Raw genomic sequence first — 17,368 nt, forward strand, 5'->3', positions numbered from 1 at the left:
CCATGGAGTCCATGGAAAACGGCTTCATTTACGTCTGAAGAAGTGACATGACACTTCTTTGGCGCGGGCGTCTATTTTCGCGCCGTTTTTTGACAGCGACGCGTAAATATACGCCTCGTGTGAACAGACAAACGTCAGCCCATTGCTTTCAATGGGCAGATGTTTGTCAACGCTTTCAAGCCGTAATTTCGGACGTAATTCGGGGGTTAAAACGCCCGAATTACGTCCGTAAATAGGCCGTGTGAACATACCCTAACACTATTAAATTGATGTCTTTCAATTTTAATCGTTAGAAATTGCAGTATTGCCATCAGCATTTCTTTCATTATTCCTCATTATATTTTTATGATTTTCATCTTTTTTTTTCTATTTATAAAGTTTACCTCCCTCTTAGCATTCCATCCATACAGCGTCATATTTTTTCTTATTTTCATCTGTGTCTGTCTGCACACGTATCTTCTAAATTCCACTCAGTCTGTTTGAACCCTCTAGGCTTCCGTAGCTGTCAGGACTCTGACAGGTTCCTATGGTTACCGGGATGCTTTTACCACACTCCAGCTTCTACACGCCCTCATAACAACCGGCCGTTGAAACGCTAAGCCAATAAAAATCATCCTTACTCTTAATCCTTTGGCATGGTCTTTGTCTGATAACATCAGCGCTGTTATTGGATTTCCCGTATTTTATCTATTATTGATGTTACTTTTTGCGATGACACAATTGTCCATCGGCAAGGGAATAGCTGCAGTTGTCATCTCCATCCACTTATCTGGTGAGCATACCTGCTATTTTCTAGCCAATTTTTTTCAACCTGGGTGACCTGCACCATGAGGTTCTGTGCATTTTTTCTCTTTTAAATTAGATTATTTAATGGGATAAAAGGTGTCGCTTACAATGAAAGGCTGGAAAAATTGGTCTTGTTCAGCATGGAAAAAAGACGCCTTGGAGGTGATCTCATTAACATGTGCAAGTATATGTGTGGTCAATACAAAGAACTATCACATTATCTGTAATTTCCAAGGACTCTACAAAGGACCAGGGGACATTCATTGCGTGTGGAAGAAAGACATTTCAGACATCAATATAGGAAAGGGTTCCTTACAGTTAGAGTAGTCAAACTATGGAATGCCCTACCCCAAGAGGTAGTAATGGCAGATACTATGTCAGCATTTAAAAAAAAGGCTAGATGATTATTTACTGACAAATGGTATTGGGGGTTATAACTAATCTAGCAATGAATGACGTATAATTTATTGAGAAAGGTTGAACTTGATGGACCTGTGTTTTTTTTCAACCTATATAACTATGTAGTTCAGTGTCCTCCCATTCGATCCCAGAAAGCCGCAGGAATGATCAGACAATTAGGGTACCCATAGTGATAGGATCTGTGTGCTCAACAAACAGAGGGGAAAGAAGGCATAACCCAGCAATAACAAAAATAACAAAAACAGTGCTCATAGGATCGTTAGCAAATCATCAGGTATAAGTACCTTTAGAGTATGAGATTTATACATCCATAGTGTTTTATAGGTTGTCTTCCTAAAGTAGTAAAACAGGAAAGAATTATCCCTCTTCTCCGTTATTATCAAGTCGGAGCCTCCAACGCGCCATAGCAGGGTCTTTGAAGTTAAGCATGCGATTTTCATCATGACTTTTAATTTGGCTGGGTAGAGGAGTTGAAACCTAATGTTCCTCTCAAAAAGGATACTGCACCGTGGAGCGAAGGCTTTGCGTTTCAGTGCCACAGCTTTTAGAGTTCTGAACATATACCGTATTTTTCGGACTATAAAGACGCAGCTTTTAGCAAGAATAAATCTTGCTAAAAAGTTCCTGGGCCCCCTGACCGCTCCTTACTTAACCCCTTCCCGACCTGTGATTTGCCGGCACATCATGGAACGGGGAGGTGATGATGTATGGAGCAGACTCACGCGTTGAGCCTGCTCTATACACTGCAGGTGTCAGTTTCTGATACGCTGCACTAACGGGTAGGAACAGTGATGTCGCTGTTCCTGGCCGTATAACTTGTTAAATGCCGCGGTCAATAGCGACCGCGGCATTTATAGTGGTTTTCCCATGAAGGACATTTAGGACATATCCAAAGGCTTGATAAAGACCCTACACTCACTATGGGTCGAAACGTTGCCTGTTTGCCGTAGATGTTTTGATGTTTCTGGAGATGTGTGCTGTGTCCTACTACTTTTCTTGGAATATCCACAGGATATGTCATAAATGTCAGATAGATGCGGGTCCCACCTCTGGGACCCACATATATCTCTAGAACAGGGCCCCCTAAGCCCCGTTCAATCTTACCCGGCTCCGCTGTCTTCCGGCCACTTCCTGCTTAAATGGTCGAGTTACGGAAACAGCGTAACTCGCTGAGGTACGCAGTTTCCGTAACTCTCATAGAACTGAATAGTAGTTACGGAAACAGCGTAGCATGCTACGCTGCTTCTGTAACTGTCATTCACTACTATGGGAGTTACGGAAATAGCATAGCTCAGCGAGTTACGCTGTTTCCGTAACTCATCCATGTATTGTACCAGCGAGGAGTGTAAAAAAAAAAATTTAAGTTAAAAAAAAAATACCTTTTCCCATTTTTCCCCAAGCACAATGTAAAAATAATAAAAATATTGGTATCGCTGCATCCGTAAAAGTCCGAAGCTATTACAATATAGCATTATTTGACAGTGAACGGTGTAAAAAAAAAAATTAAAACCCCAGAATCGTTGTCTCTTGGTCACCATAGCGCTAAAAAATTAAATAAAAAGTGATAAAAAAAATCGTATATACCCAATAAATGGTGCTAATAAAAACTACAGCTCGTTCCGCAAAATCTAAGCCTTCACACCGCTCAAATGATGGTAAAATATAAGTTATAGCTCTCAGAATGTGGTGAAACTGAACAAATTATTTTTTTTAACCAATAATTTTTTCTTTGCAAAATATTACATTTTTTCCTATTTTCTATTGTCTAAAACCTGGGTGCGTCTTATAGTCAGGTGCGTCTTATAGTCCGAAAAATACGGTAGTTCCCTTTGCTGCCTAGAGGCCCTGAATACTTTTTCCTTTATCGTCCAGTGTAGTTGTTTCACAAATCACTTGGCCTTCTGTCAAGGCTTGGCGGCCCCTATTTGTGTGCACGCTTAATCATAAAGGGGTCATTTCCAACATCAATGTCAAAAACCAGGGGTAGAATTTTGGCAAGTTATTCCAATAGGCATCTGCCAGTTATTGTTTCAGGTATTCCCACAAATTGTAGGTTACTACGCCTTTCCCCGTTTTCCATTTTGGATACTTCCTAAAGCTACCGAAGTGACTTGCAGAGATTCTCGTTCAGTCTAGGCCGCAATTAGATGTACGTCACCTTGGACCCCGGAGCTGTGAACAATCGAGCTCTTCCAAAGCGTCATGTGTAGTAAGGTGCCGAACCATCATTTACTCCACCAAGATACCTTGGATGGATAACTTTTAGCATGGCGCTCGCTAATGGTGTAGCTCAGATAAAAAGCAGCTATCCATGATGCCTCGCCTCTGGAAGTCCATTCCGAATTATATTTAGCTAAAAATGTGTCGTCTTTACTATCTTAGTAAATACTTCTAGTATTTACTGTGAACTAACAATGCTGGGGCACCTTTTCTTAGAACTTTATGCTGTGCCATTCGTCTATTATTCCTCCTAGAGATTTATGAATAAGTTAACAACTGGGTGTTACTCTGCTCCTTATCAAAGGTGTGTTCCTACTCAGTCTCATGCTGTCAACACAGATTGTTACAGCCCCAATTGGTAACACCCAGTTGTCAACTTATTCATAAATGTCTAGGAGGAATAACAGATCAACGACATAACGTAGAGTTCTAAGAAAAGATGTCCAAGCAGTGTAATGTATTTACTAAAAAGTAAAGGAGAGACGACTTGTCCCCTTTAAGCCTCTGAATGTAATCAAGAATGTTTCCTTTCACTGATAGCAATCAGCAATCTTAAAAATGGTGGGAATTTGAAAATAAATCATGTATAAGTTGCATAACTTTTCATTCAATAGGAAACTACACTTGTTTTGCACTGATCTTTTCAGTTGCAGCAGTTTTATAGCCTTTTCTCATGCTTTGCTGCATTCACAATTTTACAGGCTTCTGACCCCAAATCACCCAATATTTCCTGTTTGTTCAGTGTCTGCACAGAGCTTGCCCTTGTGATTTGCATTCTGGAAAGTGAAGTCTTTCCACCAGACATTCTAAAATCTGATGAAGATAAAAATATATTGCCCATAATTCTCTGCAAAAGAGAGAATTGTATTATATGAGCTCAGCAACGCTACTAGAGATGTATCAGTCAGCAATCTGTAAAATGATCTCAGTAGCAGCAATCAAGAACTGTGAATGCAGCTGTATACTATGGTAAATTACAGGCTGTAACCCAGGACTAGTACAGGTAATGCAGTGTATTGGCAAAATCACTCCTTTATGTAAAATTACACCTATATAGAAAGTGTAAATGATTTATATAAGTCCTGAAGATCAGCCAGTTGAAGTGTTCAGTTACTGTTCTATACTCGCAGAAAATTTGTACGCGCCACTTCCCAGGTCATTCACTGCATGAAGCAGTCACCCTGCAGTCACTCGCCACGTTACTGAATTTATTTATGATGAACGTACAGTATATATGCAATGTCTTGTTGTCTGGTACTATCATAATGTATGCTTTTTCTTCAAATGTTAATTTAACATCAGACCATGAATTATTACTTGAATTGATATGTGGCTATTTTCCTTTTTTCAGACCGCAAAGAATTTGCTTCAACTCAAAAAAATTACTTACGTTCTACTAGCAAATGCATTGCTATTGCATTAGCTGTCAAAGGCACAGTTCAAAAACAAGTGAAGAGAAAGTATACTGAAACGGTCTGTCCAGTAGATGATAGTGGACCTTCAACCAATGAGGACGCAAGTTGCTCTGAACCAAGGAATAAAACACAAAGGTTTGAAGACATTGTGACTTATGATTCCACAAAAATGCAGAAAGTATCTGGTTCAGGAGAGCCTATTAAAATTGATGGTCCTTCTGTCGCATTTACACAACGTTGCTGTAACCCCCAGAACAACACTAATGGGACTGTATACATTGACAGTACCTTTCCAATCCTGGAACACAAGAAAATGAAAGGTGTTAGGTCTCTTGGTTACAGCTTAACACCATCTTCTAGCTCGTGTAAAATGTCCAATACTAAGGTTATAACCAACAAAAGCCAAATGAATATTGACATTGCGCAATTTCCATACGGCAAAGAGTCTCAGCACCGTCAACAAAACATTCGAACCCTAAGCAATACGACTGAAAGAACAAAGAGCCGAAGTCATGCCATGACCACTAGAAGCCAGACTTGTGATTACACAGTAGTGCAGAAAGCGTCTGATTCAGGAGAGTCTATTAAAATGTATGGTTCTCCTCCAGGTATATTTTCAGAGACACATAAATTAGATGGCCCTTCTGTCCCATTAACACGACGTTGCTTTGACCCTCAGAACAACGCTAATGAGCCCCCTGAATGTATCAATGATAATGGGACCAAATACATTGACAGTACCTTTCCAATCCCAAATCAAAATAAAATAAAACATGTTATGTCTGTTGGTTACAGCTTACCACCATCTTCTAGCTTATTTAATATGTCCAGTAATTCGACTAATGATATAACCAACAAAAGCCAAATGGATATTGACATAGCGGAATTTACATACGACAATGGGTCAGAGCACCTTAAACAAAGTATACAAACCCTAGTCAACATGAGGGAAAGAACAGAGAGCATAAGTCAGGTCATGACCACTAAAAGCCAGATGGAAGTTAATGAGAGAAACTATGCAAGCCACGAATACAGTAAGCAGCTGCAGAATAGAACATGCAGTCCAACCAGGAGAAATTACCTTTCTGCGTTTCCTGTAGCTGACAGTGAAAATAGGGATTTTGAAAGTCTGTATAAATCTCTAACCCAGGGTAGACCCCAGACAGGCTGTTCATTGGGTAAAGACTGTGTCCAATTATCAGGAAGTGTTAATTCACCAGGATCACAAAGAGTTGAAAGTTTTCTAAGCAATGATTTTTCAATGCCAAAGAAATCCAGCGGCGTAATTGAAGCCTTATCAGTCAGTACCTCAAAACCATCATCTTGTTCTCTGGACCGTAGTAAACTGTTATGGTCCGAATCAAATTCTGATCATACCCTACAACATCTAGTAAGCTCTTTTTTTATTTGACAATTGTAAAATATTTGATCTGCTCAGACAATGTCTGAATAAATATAAATTAATCTTTTATTTTAGTAATAAGTCTTATGCTCTGGATCAGATTGCCGTGGTTTATACTCGTCACTAACACTGTCACCTAAGTACAGCAACAGTTGACAACACATAACCCCAATCATATACACAGGTGTGAAGGAAGCTGAAATATATTAGGCTGATTTCACATTGTGCTTTTTTGTTTGGTTTTCAAACGCAGCCTAAAGAAACGCATCTAAAACAATTCATGCATTTTTGTAAACACAAATGTGTTTTTTTTTAACCCCTTTCCGTCAGGCGTCGTATATATACGGTGCAGTCGGGAAATGGTACCCGCAAACCACAGTACAGTTCAGTCGTGGTGATGGTGCGGGATCAGAAGTTAAGCCCGCACCATCACCGCCAGGTGTCAGCTGTATATTACAGCTGACACCCTGCTGTAACGGCTAGGACCGGAGCTAACCTCCGATTTGGCCGATTAACCACTCATATGCCGCGCTTAATAGCGACCGCAGCATCTGAGAGGTATTAAGCCGATCGGCAACACCGCGACGCAATCGTGGGTGTGCCGTTGGTTAGTATGGCAACCGGAGGCCTAACAATGGCTTCCGGGTCTGCCAAGTATGGAAGCATCCAGCAGGTCTTAATAGGCTTGCTGATAGTGTCACACAGACATCTTTAATACAATGGTATGTAGTGCAATGTTATATATTAGTATAGCGATCAGTGTTGCAGAGCTTCAAGTCTCCTAGTAGGACAAAATAAAAAAGTTAATAAAAATGTAAAAAAATAAGTTAAGTTAAAAAATTCAAAATGTCCTTTTTTTCCCATAATAGGTGTTTTATTATTGGGAAAAAAAACCTATACATAATTGGTACCGCTGCTTCCGTAACAATCCAAACTATAAAAACGATTACGTATTATGTAACTATTATGTAAATATGAAAAACAACGACGGAATCGCTGTTTTTAGGTCACATCTCCTCCCAAAATATTGAATAAAAAGTCACATTTACCCCAAAATAGTATGAATAAAAACGACAGAAAAAAGTCCTGACACAGCATTGTCGACGTAAAAATAAAAAAGTTATGGGTCTTGGAATATGGCGACACAGAAAACAAATGATTTCTTTTTAAAAAAAAGTGATTTAATTGTGCAAGTGCTGCAATGCATGCATGAAAAAATATATAAATTTGGTATCACCGTAATAGTATTGACCCGCCGAATAAAGTTAACATGTAATTGATGGCGCACGGTGAATCCCCCCCCCCCCCCCCCCCCCCGAAAAATCTATAAAAAACTATTCCAGAATTATTGTTTTTGGCAATTTCCTCTTCCAAAAAATGTAATAAAAAGTGATCAAAAAGTCACGTGTATCCCAAAATGGTACCAATGAAATCTACAGCTATTCTCGCAAAAAAACAAGCTGTCACACAACTCCATCAAGCAAAAAATAAAAAAGTTATGGCACTAGTATGGCGGTGATGAAAAAACATCCCGTTGTGCAGACCAGAGGGGAACATTTCTTCAGTTTCAAGAAGTAGTTATAGCACATCTGCTGGAAGTGAGGGCATCCGTATTATACCAGGGCAACATTTTCCCGGCAAAATTTCCCAAACTACAAAAGAGAAAGGTGGATAAGAAAGGACACCTCTTATCAGTGCGACACTGGCCTGTGCATAATGGATTGCTTCACAGCGTACCACACATCTATGGATAATTTTATTATTTACCCCATTATTATACCCTCTTATTATGTCATGATGTACTCCACGCAGCTTACCTATGCCCCCACATAATAAACTGAAATACCTGTAAAACTCTAAACAAAACTACTACCAAGCAAAATCCACGCTCTAAATGGAGCTCCTTCCCTTCTTAGCCCTACAGTGTGCCAAAACAACGGTTCACGTCCACATGTATGGCTCTGTTAAGCTGGTTCTCCCAGGTATGGCAATTTATGGGGTAAGATTCTCAAGGGGCACAAGCTGGACATAACACATTGTGCTGTAAAATGGCATAACAGTGGAAAAATTGCAATTTTCACTTTGCATCATCCACTGCATATTAATTTCTGAAAAACACCTGTGGGGTCTAAATGCTCCCTATACCCTTGATAAATGCCTTCAGGGGTGTAGTTTCTAAAATGGATTAATTTTTATTTTTTTTTGGTATATCAGGGGTCTTGCAAATGCGACATGGTGTCTGCAAACCAGTCCAGCAAAATCTACATTTTAAAATCCAAATGGCACTCCTTCCCTTCTGAGCCCTGCCGTGTGTCCATAAAGCAGTTTATGACCACATATGAGAAATTGCTTTAAAAATATTGGGGTGCCTTTTCTCCTTTATTTTTTGTGAAATTGAAAAATTTTGAGCCAAATCTACATCCCTTTGGAAAAAAAAATAATTAATTTTTGCTGGCCAATGCTAATTAATTCAGAAAAATTCTTGTGGGGTCAAAATGCTCACTAAACCCCTAGATGAATTCCTCAAGGGCGTAGTTTTCCAAATGGAGTCACTTTTTAGGGGATTCTACAGTACTGGTACCTCAGGGGCTTTGCAAATGTGACATGACACCCAGAAACCAATCCAGCAAAATCTGTGCTCTAAAATCCAAATGGCGCTCCTATTATTCTGAACCCTACCATGTGTGCAAATAGCCGTTTATGACCACATATGGGGTATTTCCATACTCTGAAGTTGCATTACAAATATTGGGGTGCTTTTTCTCCTTTATTTCTTGTGTAAATTAAAAACATTTGCGCTAAATCTATATCTTATTAAAAAAAAAATGTCATGGCCCAATTTTAATAAAATCTATAAAACACTGTAGGATCAAAATGCTCACTGCACTCTTATATAAATTCCTTGGGTGGTGTAGTTTCCCACATTGTGATTTTTTTTTGGGGGGGGGGTTCTATGTTTTGGCACCACAAGACCTCTTCAAACCTGATATGGTGCCTAAAATATATTCTAATAAAAAGAAGGCCCAAAAATCCACGAGGTGCTCCTTCATTTCTGAGGCCTGTGTTGCAGTCAAGTAGCACAATAGGGCCACACATGGGATATTTCTAAAAACTTCAGAAGTCTTCATAATAAAAATGTAGAAAGCCACACATTTTGTGCCAGGCCAACTACCACCACTCTTTGCGCTTCAGTTATGGGCTCCTGTTATGAACTCAGTACATCTGCTTGGAAGGAGCTATAGACACATTGTCAGGACTCATGAGTGAAACGTTGGCCTGACAGTATAGATGATGCTGTGCCAATTGGCTTCCCTACAAAACGAACGCAGATACACCACTGCTTATTCATTTCAATACACCCCCAAATTATCGATTTTTTAGAAATTAAAAAAAGGAGATCGTTTGATGAATATGAATTTACTGTATATTGTTTACCAATAAATTAAGCCTTGGTGTTCTTAAATGTATCTCTCATCAAAGTATCCACCCTTAGCAAAGATCACAGCAGTACAAAGGCGGGCATTCTGTCGGTCAGCATGTCTAAAGTTTCATCTCTGATTGAAGCCGACTTGTACTTGTAGCAACTCCCAAAGGGGATTTTGGCTTGTAATTTAAACATCTCGAACACACCTGTCTCTATGATCACAAAGGAGTTCAATTAGATTGCAGTTAGGACCCTGGGTGTAAAGGATCTGCCAGGCACAGCTTCTGCGTCAACGCCCATAGGTAATCAGTCTGCACCTGCTTCTATCCATCTTCCACCACTCAGGATGGCAGGCTTAGGAGTGGGAGAGCCTATCACAGCCTGGCCAGACGGAGCTAGCTCCCGCCCTCTGTCTATTTATACCTGCCTTTCCTGTTCCTCCTTGCTTGTGATTCTTCTCGTTTGGTTTCCTGGCCCTGCTGCAGCTTCTTGAACTATTTGACCCTGCTTCATATTGACCCTCGCTTACTGACTACTCTCCTGCTCTGCGTTTGGTACCTCGTACACTCCTGGTTTGACTCGGCTTGTACACTACTCCTGCTCTGCGTTTGGTACCTCGTACACTCCTGGTTTGACTTAGCTCGTTCACCACTCTTGTTGTTCATTTGCTTCTGTGTACCCTTGACTGTTTGTCGTGCACTTATTGAGCGTAGGGACCGTCGCCCAGTTGTACCCCGTCGCCTAGGGCGGGTCGTTGCAAGTAGGCAGGGACTGAGTGGCGGGTAGATTAGGGCTCACTTGTCTGGTTCCCTACCCCCATCATTACACTGGGGTGATCAAAGCATGTTCTTCAGCAGCTGTTATCTTTTTTTTTGATTGAACATACTTTTTACAAAGACAGGAGGTACAGTGGAGGAAATAAGTATTTGATCCCTTGCTGATTTTGTAAGTTTGCCCACTGTCAAAGTCATGAACAGTCTAGAATTTTTAGGCTAGGTTAATTTTACCAGTGGGAGATAGATTATATAAAAAAAAAAAAAAGAAAATCACATTGTCAAAATTATATATATATATTTGCATTGTGCACAGAGAAATAAGTATTTGATCCCCTACCAACCATTAAGAGTTCAGCCTCCTCCAGACCAGTTACACACTCCAAATCAACTTGGTGCCTGCATTAAAGACAGCTGTCTTAAATGGTCACCTGTATAAAAGACTCCTGTCCACAGACTCGATTAATCAGTCTGACTCTAACCTCTACAACATGGGCAAGACCAAAGAGCTTTCTAAGGATGTCAGGGACAAGATCATAGACCTGCACAAGGCTGGAATGGGCTACAAAACCATAAGTAAGACGCTGGATGAGAAGGAGACAATTGTTGGTGCAATAGTAAGAAAATGGAAGACATACAAAATGACTGTCAATCGACATCGATCTGGGGCTCCATGCAAAATCTCACCTCGTGGGGTATCCTTGAGCCTGAGGAAGGTGAGAGCTCAGCCGAAAACTACACGGGGGAACTTGTTAATGATCTCAAGGCAGCTGGGACCACAGTCACCAAGAAAACCATTGGTAACACATTACGCCGTAATGGATTAAAATCCTGCAGTGCCCGCAAGGTCCCCATGCTTATTTCCTTCACTGTATGTTTTGGGTCGTTATCTTGCTATAGTGTGAAACCACATTCAATAAGACGGATGCTGAAAGGGATGGCATGGCGCTCCAAGATTTTATAGTAGCACATGGAGTCTATGATTCCTTTCATTTTTAGCAAGTCACCAACTACACCACCTCCAAAACATCCCCAGATGAATGCAATTAGGTTTGTATGGAGCTGGCTCACGATCTGAGCCCGTTCCATATGCTGCGGGTGTCGGCTTTATAATACAGCTATTACCCTGCTGTAACTGCTGGGATCGCAAATTACTGTGATCCTTGCTGTTTAACCTCTTAGATGCCGCAGTCAATAGCAACCATGGCATCCTCTAAGACAGCCCATCGGCCACCCCACAATCGCATAGCAGTATTGCAGTATATTGTGCAAGCAATCAAGACTCCTAGGGACAGTTAAATTAAACAAAATTAAAATACACAAAAAAATATATAAGTTAAAAATAAAACCCTTTTGTTATTTTCCCCCCAAAAAATAACATAACTGGTATTGCCACATCCCTAAAATCCAAACTATTAGAATAAAACATTATTTAACCTGCACGATGAACGGCGTAATTTTTTTTATAAATGCCAGAATTGCTGTTTTTTTGGTCACCTTGGAACAAAAAGTGTTTAAAAAGTTGTATGTACCCCAGAATGGTATCATTAAAACTACATCTCTTCATGCAATAAATAAGCCATCAAACCCCTCAATCAGCAGAAAAAATAAAAAAGTTACGGATATCACAATACAATAATTATTTTTTAATAAAATGTTTCTATTTTATAAAAGTAGAAAAACATAAAAATAACTATAATATCTATAAATAACATAATATAAATTTGGTACCGCTGTAAACGTATTGACCCACAAGGTAAAGTTAACATGCAATTCTTACCGCAGGGTGAAGGCCGTAAAAACGAAACTTAAGAAACCATGGTGAAATTGCTGTTTTTATTCCATTTCATGTTATAAAATATTTTTCGAAGTTTCCCAGTACATTATATGGTACATTAACCCCTTGATACCAAACTTAAATAGTTTTTTTTTATGTTTTACTACTTTTACAAGGAAGAAACTAATTGTTAAAAATAAAATTAGTGTTTTTTCGCCACATTCTGAGAGACATTACATTTTATTTTTCCGTCGATTTAGCGGTATGAGAGCTTATTTTTTTGCGGGGCGGGCTGTAGTTTCTATTGGTATGATTTTGGGCTACATGAGACTTTTTGATCACTTTTTATTTATTTATTTTTGAAACATGAAGTGACCAAAAAACAACGATTCTGGTTTTTTATATTTTTTTAATTTTTATGGCATTTATCGTTCGCATTAAATAATGCCATAGTGTAATAGGTCAGACATTTACGGACGCAGTGATACCAATTTTGTATTTTATGTTTTTTCAGTTTTGACATTACTTCAGAGGAAAAATGTGAAAAGGGGATTTTTGAACTTAATTTGTTTTTTCACTACTAAAAGCTTTATTTAACTTTTCTTTACACATTTCATTAGTTCCCCTGGGGGACTTCAACCAGCGATCATTAGGTCGTTAGACCGCTGGTACAATACTAATATATTGCAGTATATTGTCATTTTTACAGGCTCCTGTTAAGCCACAGCTTAACAGGAGATGAAGAAAGGCATTTAGTTGTCATTAGGCACGTTTGTAACGTCTTAGATGCTGTGATCGTGCTTGATTCCAGCATCTAAGGGGCTAAATAGCCAGGAACAGCGCTATCGCTGTTCCTGGCTGTTAGTCTTGGGTGTCAGCTGTAAAACACAGTTTACACCCGCTGTGTTTGGAGCGGGCTCAGCGGGTGAGCCCGCTCTGAACATTACCTCCCCCGCCACGACACAATAGTACGTCATAGCGCGGGAAGAGGTTAAATGCTTCCATTAAAAACTACAACTCGTCCCACGAAAGCCCCTCCTATGATTATGTCAATAGAAAATAAAAACATGGCTCTTGGAAGGTGAAAAACAAAAATGAAAGGGTTTGTCTGGTTTCAGCAGATTAATGTTATTTTTGTAGAATTAAAAGTTATACAATTTTGCAATATACTTTCTGTATTCATTCACAATTTTCAAGATCACTGCTTTTTGTTTTCAAGATGTCAGCTTGATTCAGTAGGGACATTCATTGTTTACTTCCAATGGATACAATTCAGTCAATGGTCCTGTGATGGTCACTCAGGAGCACGGCTCATTACATGTGTATCAGAGCTGTTTTTTAATAATCCTAGCCCTTTGGATAGAATTTTATCCACTGGAAGTAAACAATGAAGGTTTCTACTGAATAAAAACAAGCAGAGATCTTGAAAACCGTGAAGAATTAATGCAGAAAGTATATTGTAAATTATATAACTTTTATTCATACCAAAAAATATCATATTTTAACCACATATAGTTTTTTTACAGAGCTTATAATTCTATAAACTAGCAAAAGTAGTTATACTTACCTTACCAGTCCCGTTCTGATGCTCCCGGGTCCCATGCTAGTTTCTATTTTACTTGCTCCAGAGAAGTCAGGTGACCACTGCAGCCAATCACTTGCTGTTGCGGTGATGTGTTAACACCACTGAGGTCATCGCCATGGCCAGTGATTGACTGTATATTTATAGTCAAAAATAGGATCAGATCATATAAATGTATGGCTTGAATACTCTTTCTCAAGGCTGTTTTTGGAAAAAGTTTTCCTGATTACGCAAGACAGCATCTGATGCCTTTCTTAGGGCAAGTTCACACGTGGCGGATTTCTGCAGACACTGTCCGCATCAATGCCGCACAATCTGCGTTGCAGATTCCGTTGCGCCTTTGCCTAAAATGTGAAGTAAATTGTTGCGGATTAGTCGTTGCGGATTCAGGTGAAGAGTACATCCTGCTCTCTTTTAAAACAGAGCTGAGTACAACGGAAAAAAGGACCAACGGCGCTGCTAGTACAGATGTCACAGTAAGATAGAATTGAAATAAATGTATTTATTTGCAAATAACAGGGCTACGCGTTTCAACGCCGGACCGGCGTCTTCATCAGGCCAATACATACAGTGCGATACACGCACGTTTAAATACATAAGGGAAATGAAAACCAATTAGCTTGCAACACAGAAAGAACCGCCAACATGGGCGGGTCAAAGGTCAGACAGAAAACATTATGTAAGCGTTTCTTTAGTACCAAGCCAAAACATGCTTAATACAATATAAAAGAATATATATGTTAATATTTCAATAAAACAATAAATGTTAGATACAAGTTTAAGACAAAACTATTTTTGTTTACAAATATACAGCAACAAAAATTATTTAACCCCTTAGTAACCAGCCCATTTTAGGCCTTAATGACCAAGCTATTTTATTCGTTTTTCTATAGTCGCATTCAAAGAGCTATAACGTTTTTATTTTTTCGTCTACATAGCTGTATGAGGACTTGTTTTTTGCGGGATTAGTTGTGCTTTTTAATAGCACCATTTTTGGGTACATATAATTTTTATATTAACTTTTATTAACCTTTTTGGGGGGGATTATAAAAAAAAACCTGAAATTCCGCCATTGTTCTATGCGTTTTTAAATTGACGCCGTTCACTATGCGACGTAAATAACATGTTACCTTTATTCTATGGATCGGTACGATTACGGCGATACCACATATGTGGAGGTTTTTTTATGTTTTATGACTTTTGCACAATAAAAACACTTTTGAACTAAAATTATTTGTTTTTGCATCGTCGCTTTCCAAGAGCCGTAATATTTTTATTTGTCCATCAATGTAGTGATTTTTTGGGCTTGTTTTCTGCGGGACAAAACGTAGTTTTGAATGGTACTGTTTTGGGGTGCGTGGGACTTATTGATTCATTTTTATTATGACTTTTTTGGGGGGCAATGGAAAAAAATTGCAATTTCGCCATAGTTTTTTGCGTTTTTTTTTTACGGTGTTCACTTTGCGGTTTAAATTACATATTAACTTTATTAATGGAGTCATTACGGTCGCGGCGATACCACATATGTGTACTTTTTTTTATGGAAAAAAATGGTTTTATTTATTTTTTTACTGTACTTTTTATTAATAATCTTTATTTCACTTTGATGACTTATTTTATTAGTCCCACTAGGGGACTTTACTGTGCGATATTCCGATCGCTGCTATAATGCTCTGGTATACTTCGTATACCAGAGCATTATTGCCTGTCAGTGTAAATCTAACAGGCAATCTGTTAGGACGTGCCTCCGGCGCGTCCTAACAGGCATATGTCCAGGGCAGACCTGGGGGCTTTTATCAGTCCCCCGGCTGCAATGACACCCCATCGGAGACCCGCGATTGCATTCGCGGGCCGCCGATGGGTGACAGAGGGAGCGCACTCCCTCTGTAAACAAAGTTAAATGCCGCGGTCGCTATTGACGGTGGCATTTAACGGGTTAAACGGCCACGATCGAAGTAAACTTCGATCGCGGGCGTTGGAGCAAGAGCTCAGCTGTCATCAGACAGCAGAGCCCCGGCTCCTGCCTGCACGGGAGACCCGTGCAGGACTTAGACTAGGCTGACGTGAAAAGGCGTCAGCCTAGCCTAAAGCCCATTAGTGAATCACGTAAAAAGGCGTATTAGTGGTCACTAAGGGGCTAAGTAAAAGGATTTGCATTAAGACATATAAAACATAATAGGAGAATAGATACTCACATATTGCACATTGTAGACAAGAGATGAACAGTTACCACAGGAAGAAGATATATTGCACAAATTTGATGTAAAGTCAATGGAATACAGCAGTAACGAAAGAGCATCCCTAGGTAACGCAAAATGTACGGTGGCCAATTTGGGACAAATAGGATACTGAGCCGCATAATGGAACGCAAGCTGACCCAACAACATCACCTGGAACATGAGCCGCACGGTGGAACGCAAAGCTTACAAGATTACAGGAGCAACATCGTACGAGGTGACAATACGAAAACAGAAGTACAACAAAAATTGGTAAATAATCGCATACTAAATCCAGAATTATAACCAAGTATAAGGAAGTATAAAGAAATATAAAAATAGTCACCTTTATACAAACAATTATGATATTCAAAATAGGGATTTTTATATATATATATATATGTATATATATATATATATAAAAGATCAGAATCATTTGTTGTAAGCAATATTGTCAAAAATATGGAAACGTTATTTTATTTATATATATATAAATAGATAAACAAGCAAATAATGGATCTAAAAATTGTGCATAACTCATATTATTCTAATGACGTTTCCGTAAGGTCATTCAGGCCGTTGGGATGTAAAGTCTCAATTTTAAAAATCCAAAAATTCTCTCTTTGTTTAAGCTTAATGAACCTATTAGGTATATCCACTGGGATCTGTTCAATCGGGGTCACAACTATATTTTCAAACTTACACTCATGTTTTAGTACACAATGACGTGACACACTATGTTTCAGGAAATCTTGCCTGACATTAAATCTATGTTTGTTAACACGGTTTCTTAATGTTTGGGTGGTACGGCCCACATACTGTAGGTTACATGTACAATGTAATAAATACACCACATAGGTACTACCACAATCTAGATGACTTTTAATAGGAAATTTTTCACTAGTTTTTAATGAGGAAAATTCCATAACCTTATTAGAAATATTGTCACAGCACAGGCATCTATTATGACCACAGATAAATGAACCATTTTTAGCTTTCAGTAGATCCGAAACCTTCTTTTTATTAGTATGTAATTTACTGGGAGCTATTAAGTTCCTCAGTGTTTTAGCTCTTCGGAAAGTGATTGGCGGTTTCACAGGGAGTATCAATTTTAAAAACGGATCACTTGTTAAAATGTGCCAATGTCTCTTGAGGATAGACGTAATATGTTTACTACCTTTATTAAAAGAGGTAATAAAATTTACATTATGGTCACTATATTTGTTTTTTTTACTGTCAATATTAGCAGGTGCTATTGTTTGGATGCATTCAGCTTGAGTCATACCCCTGGCTCTTAACTCACCACCCTTAATCAAACTCCTAGGGAAACCTTTTTCTACAAACCTTTTGTTG

The 17,368-nt window shown here is 39.0% G+C and overlaps 1 protein-coding gene across 1 annotated transcript in view; it reads left to right on the plus strand.

Annotated features, from left to right (window-relative positions):
• The window catches only part of LOC142750371 (uncharacterized), a 200,634-nt gene that overhangs the window by 172,771 nt on the left and 10,495 nt on the right, over positions 1-17,368 (plus strand). The window contains exon 11 of the mRNA XM_075859371.1: positions 4,778-6,231. Within this exon, the coding sequence (XP_075715486.1) occupies positions 4,778-6,231 (1,454 nt within the window). The remainder of the gene's footprint in view (positions 1-4,777; positions 6,232-17,368) is intronic.

This window comes from Rhinoderma darwinii, chromosome 3 (genome assembly GCF_050947455.1).
Source record: "Rhinoderma darwinii isolate aRhiDar2 chromosome 3, aRhiDar2.hap1, whole genome shotgun sequence".
NCBI classification, from domain to species: Eukaryota; Metazoa; Chordata; class Amphibia; order Anura; family Rhinodermatidae; genus Rhinoderma; species Rhinoderma darwinii.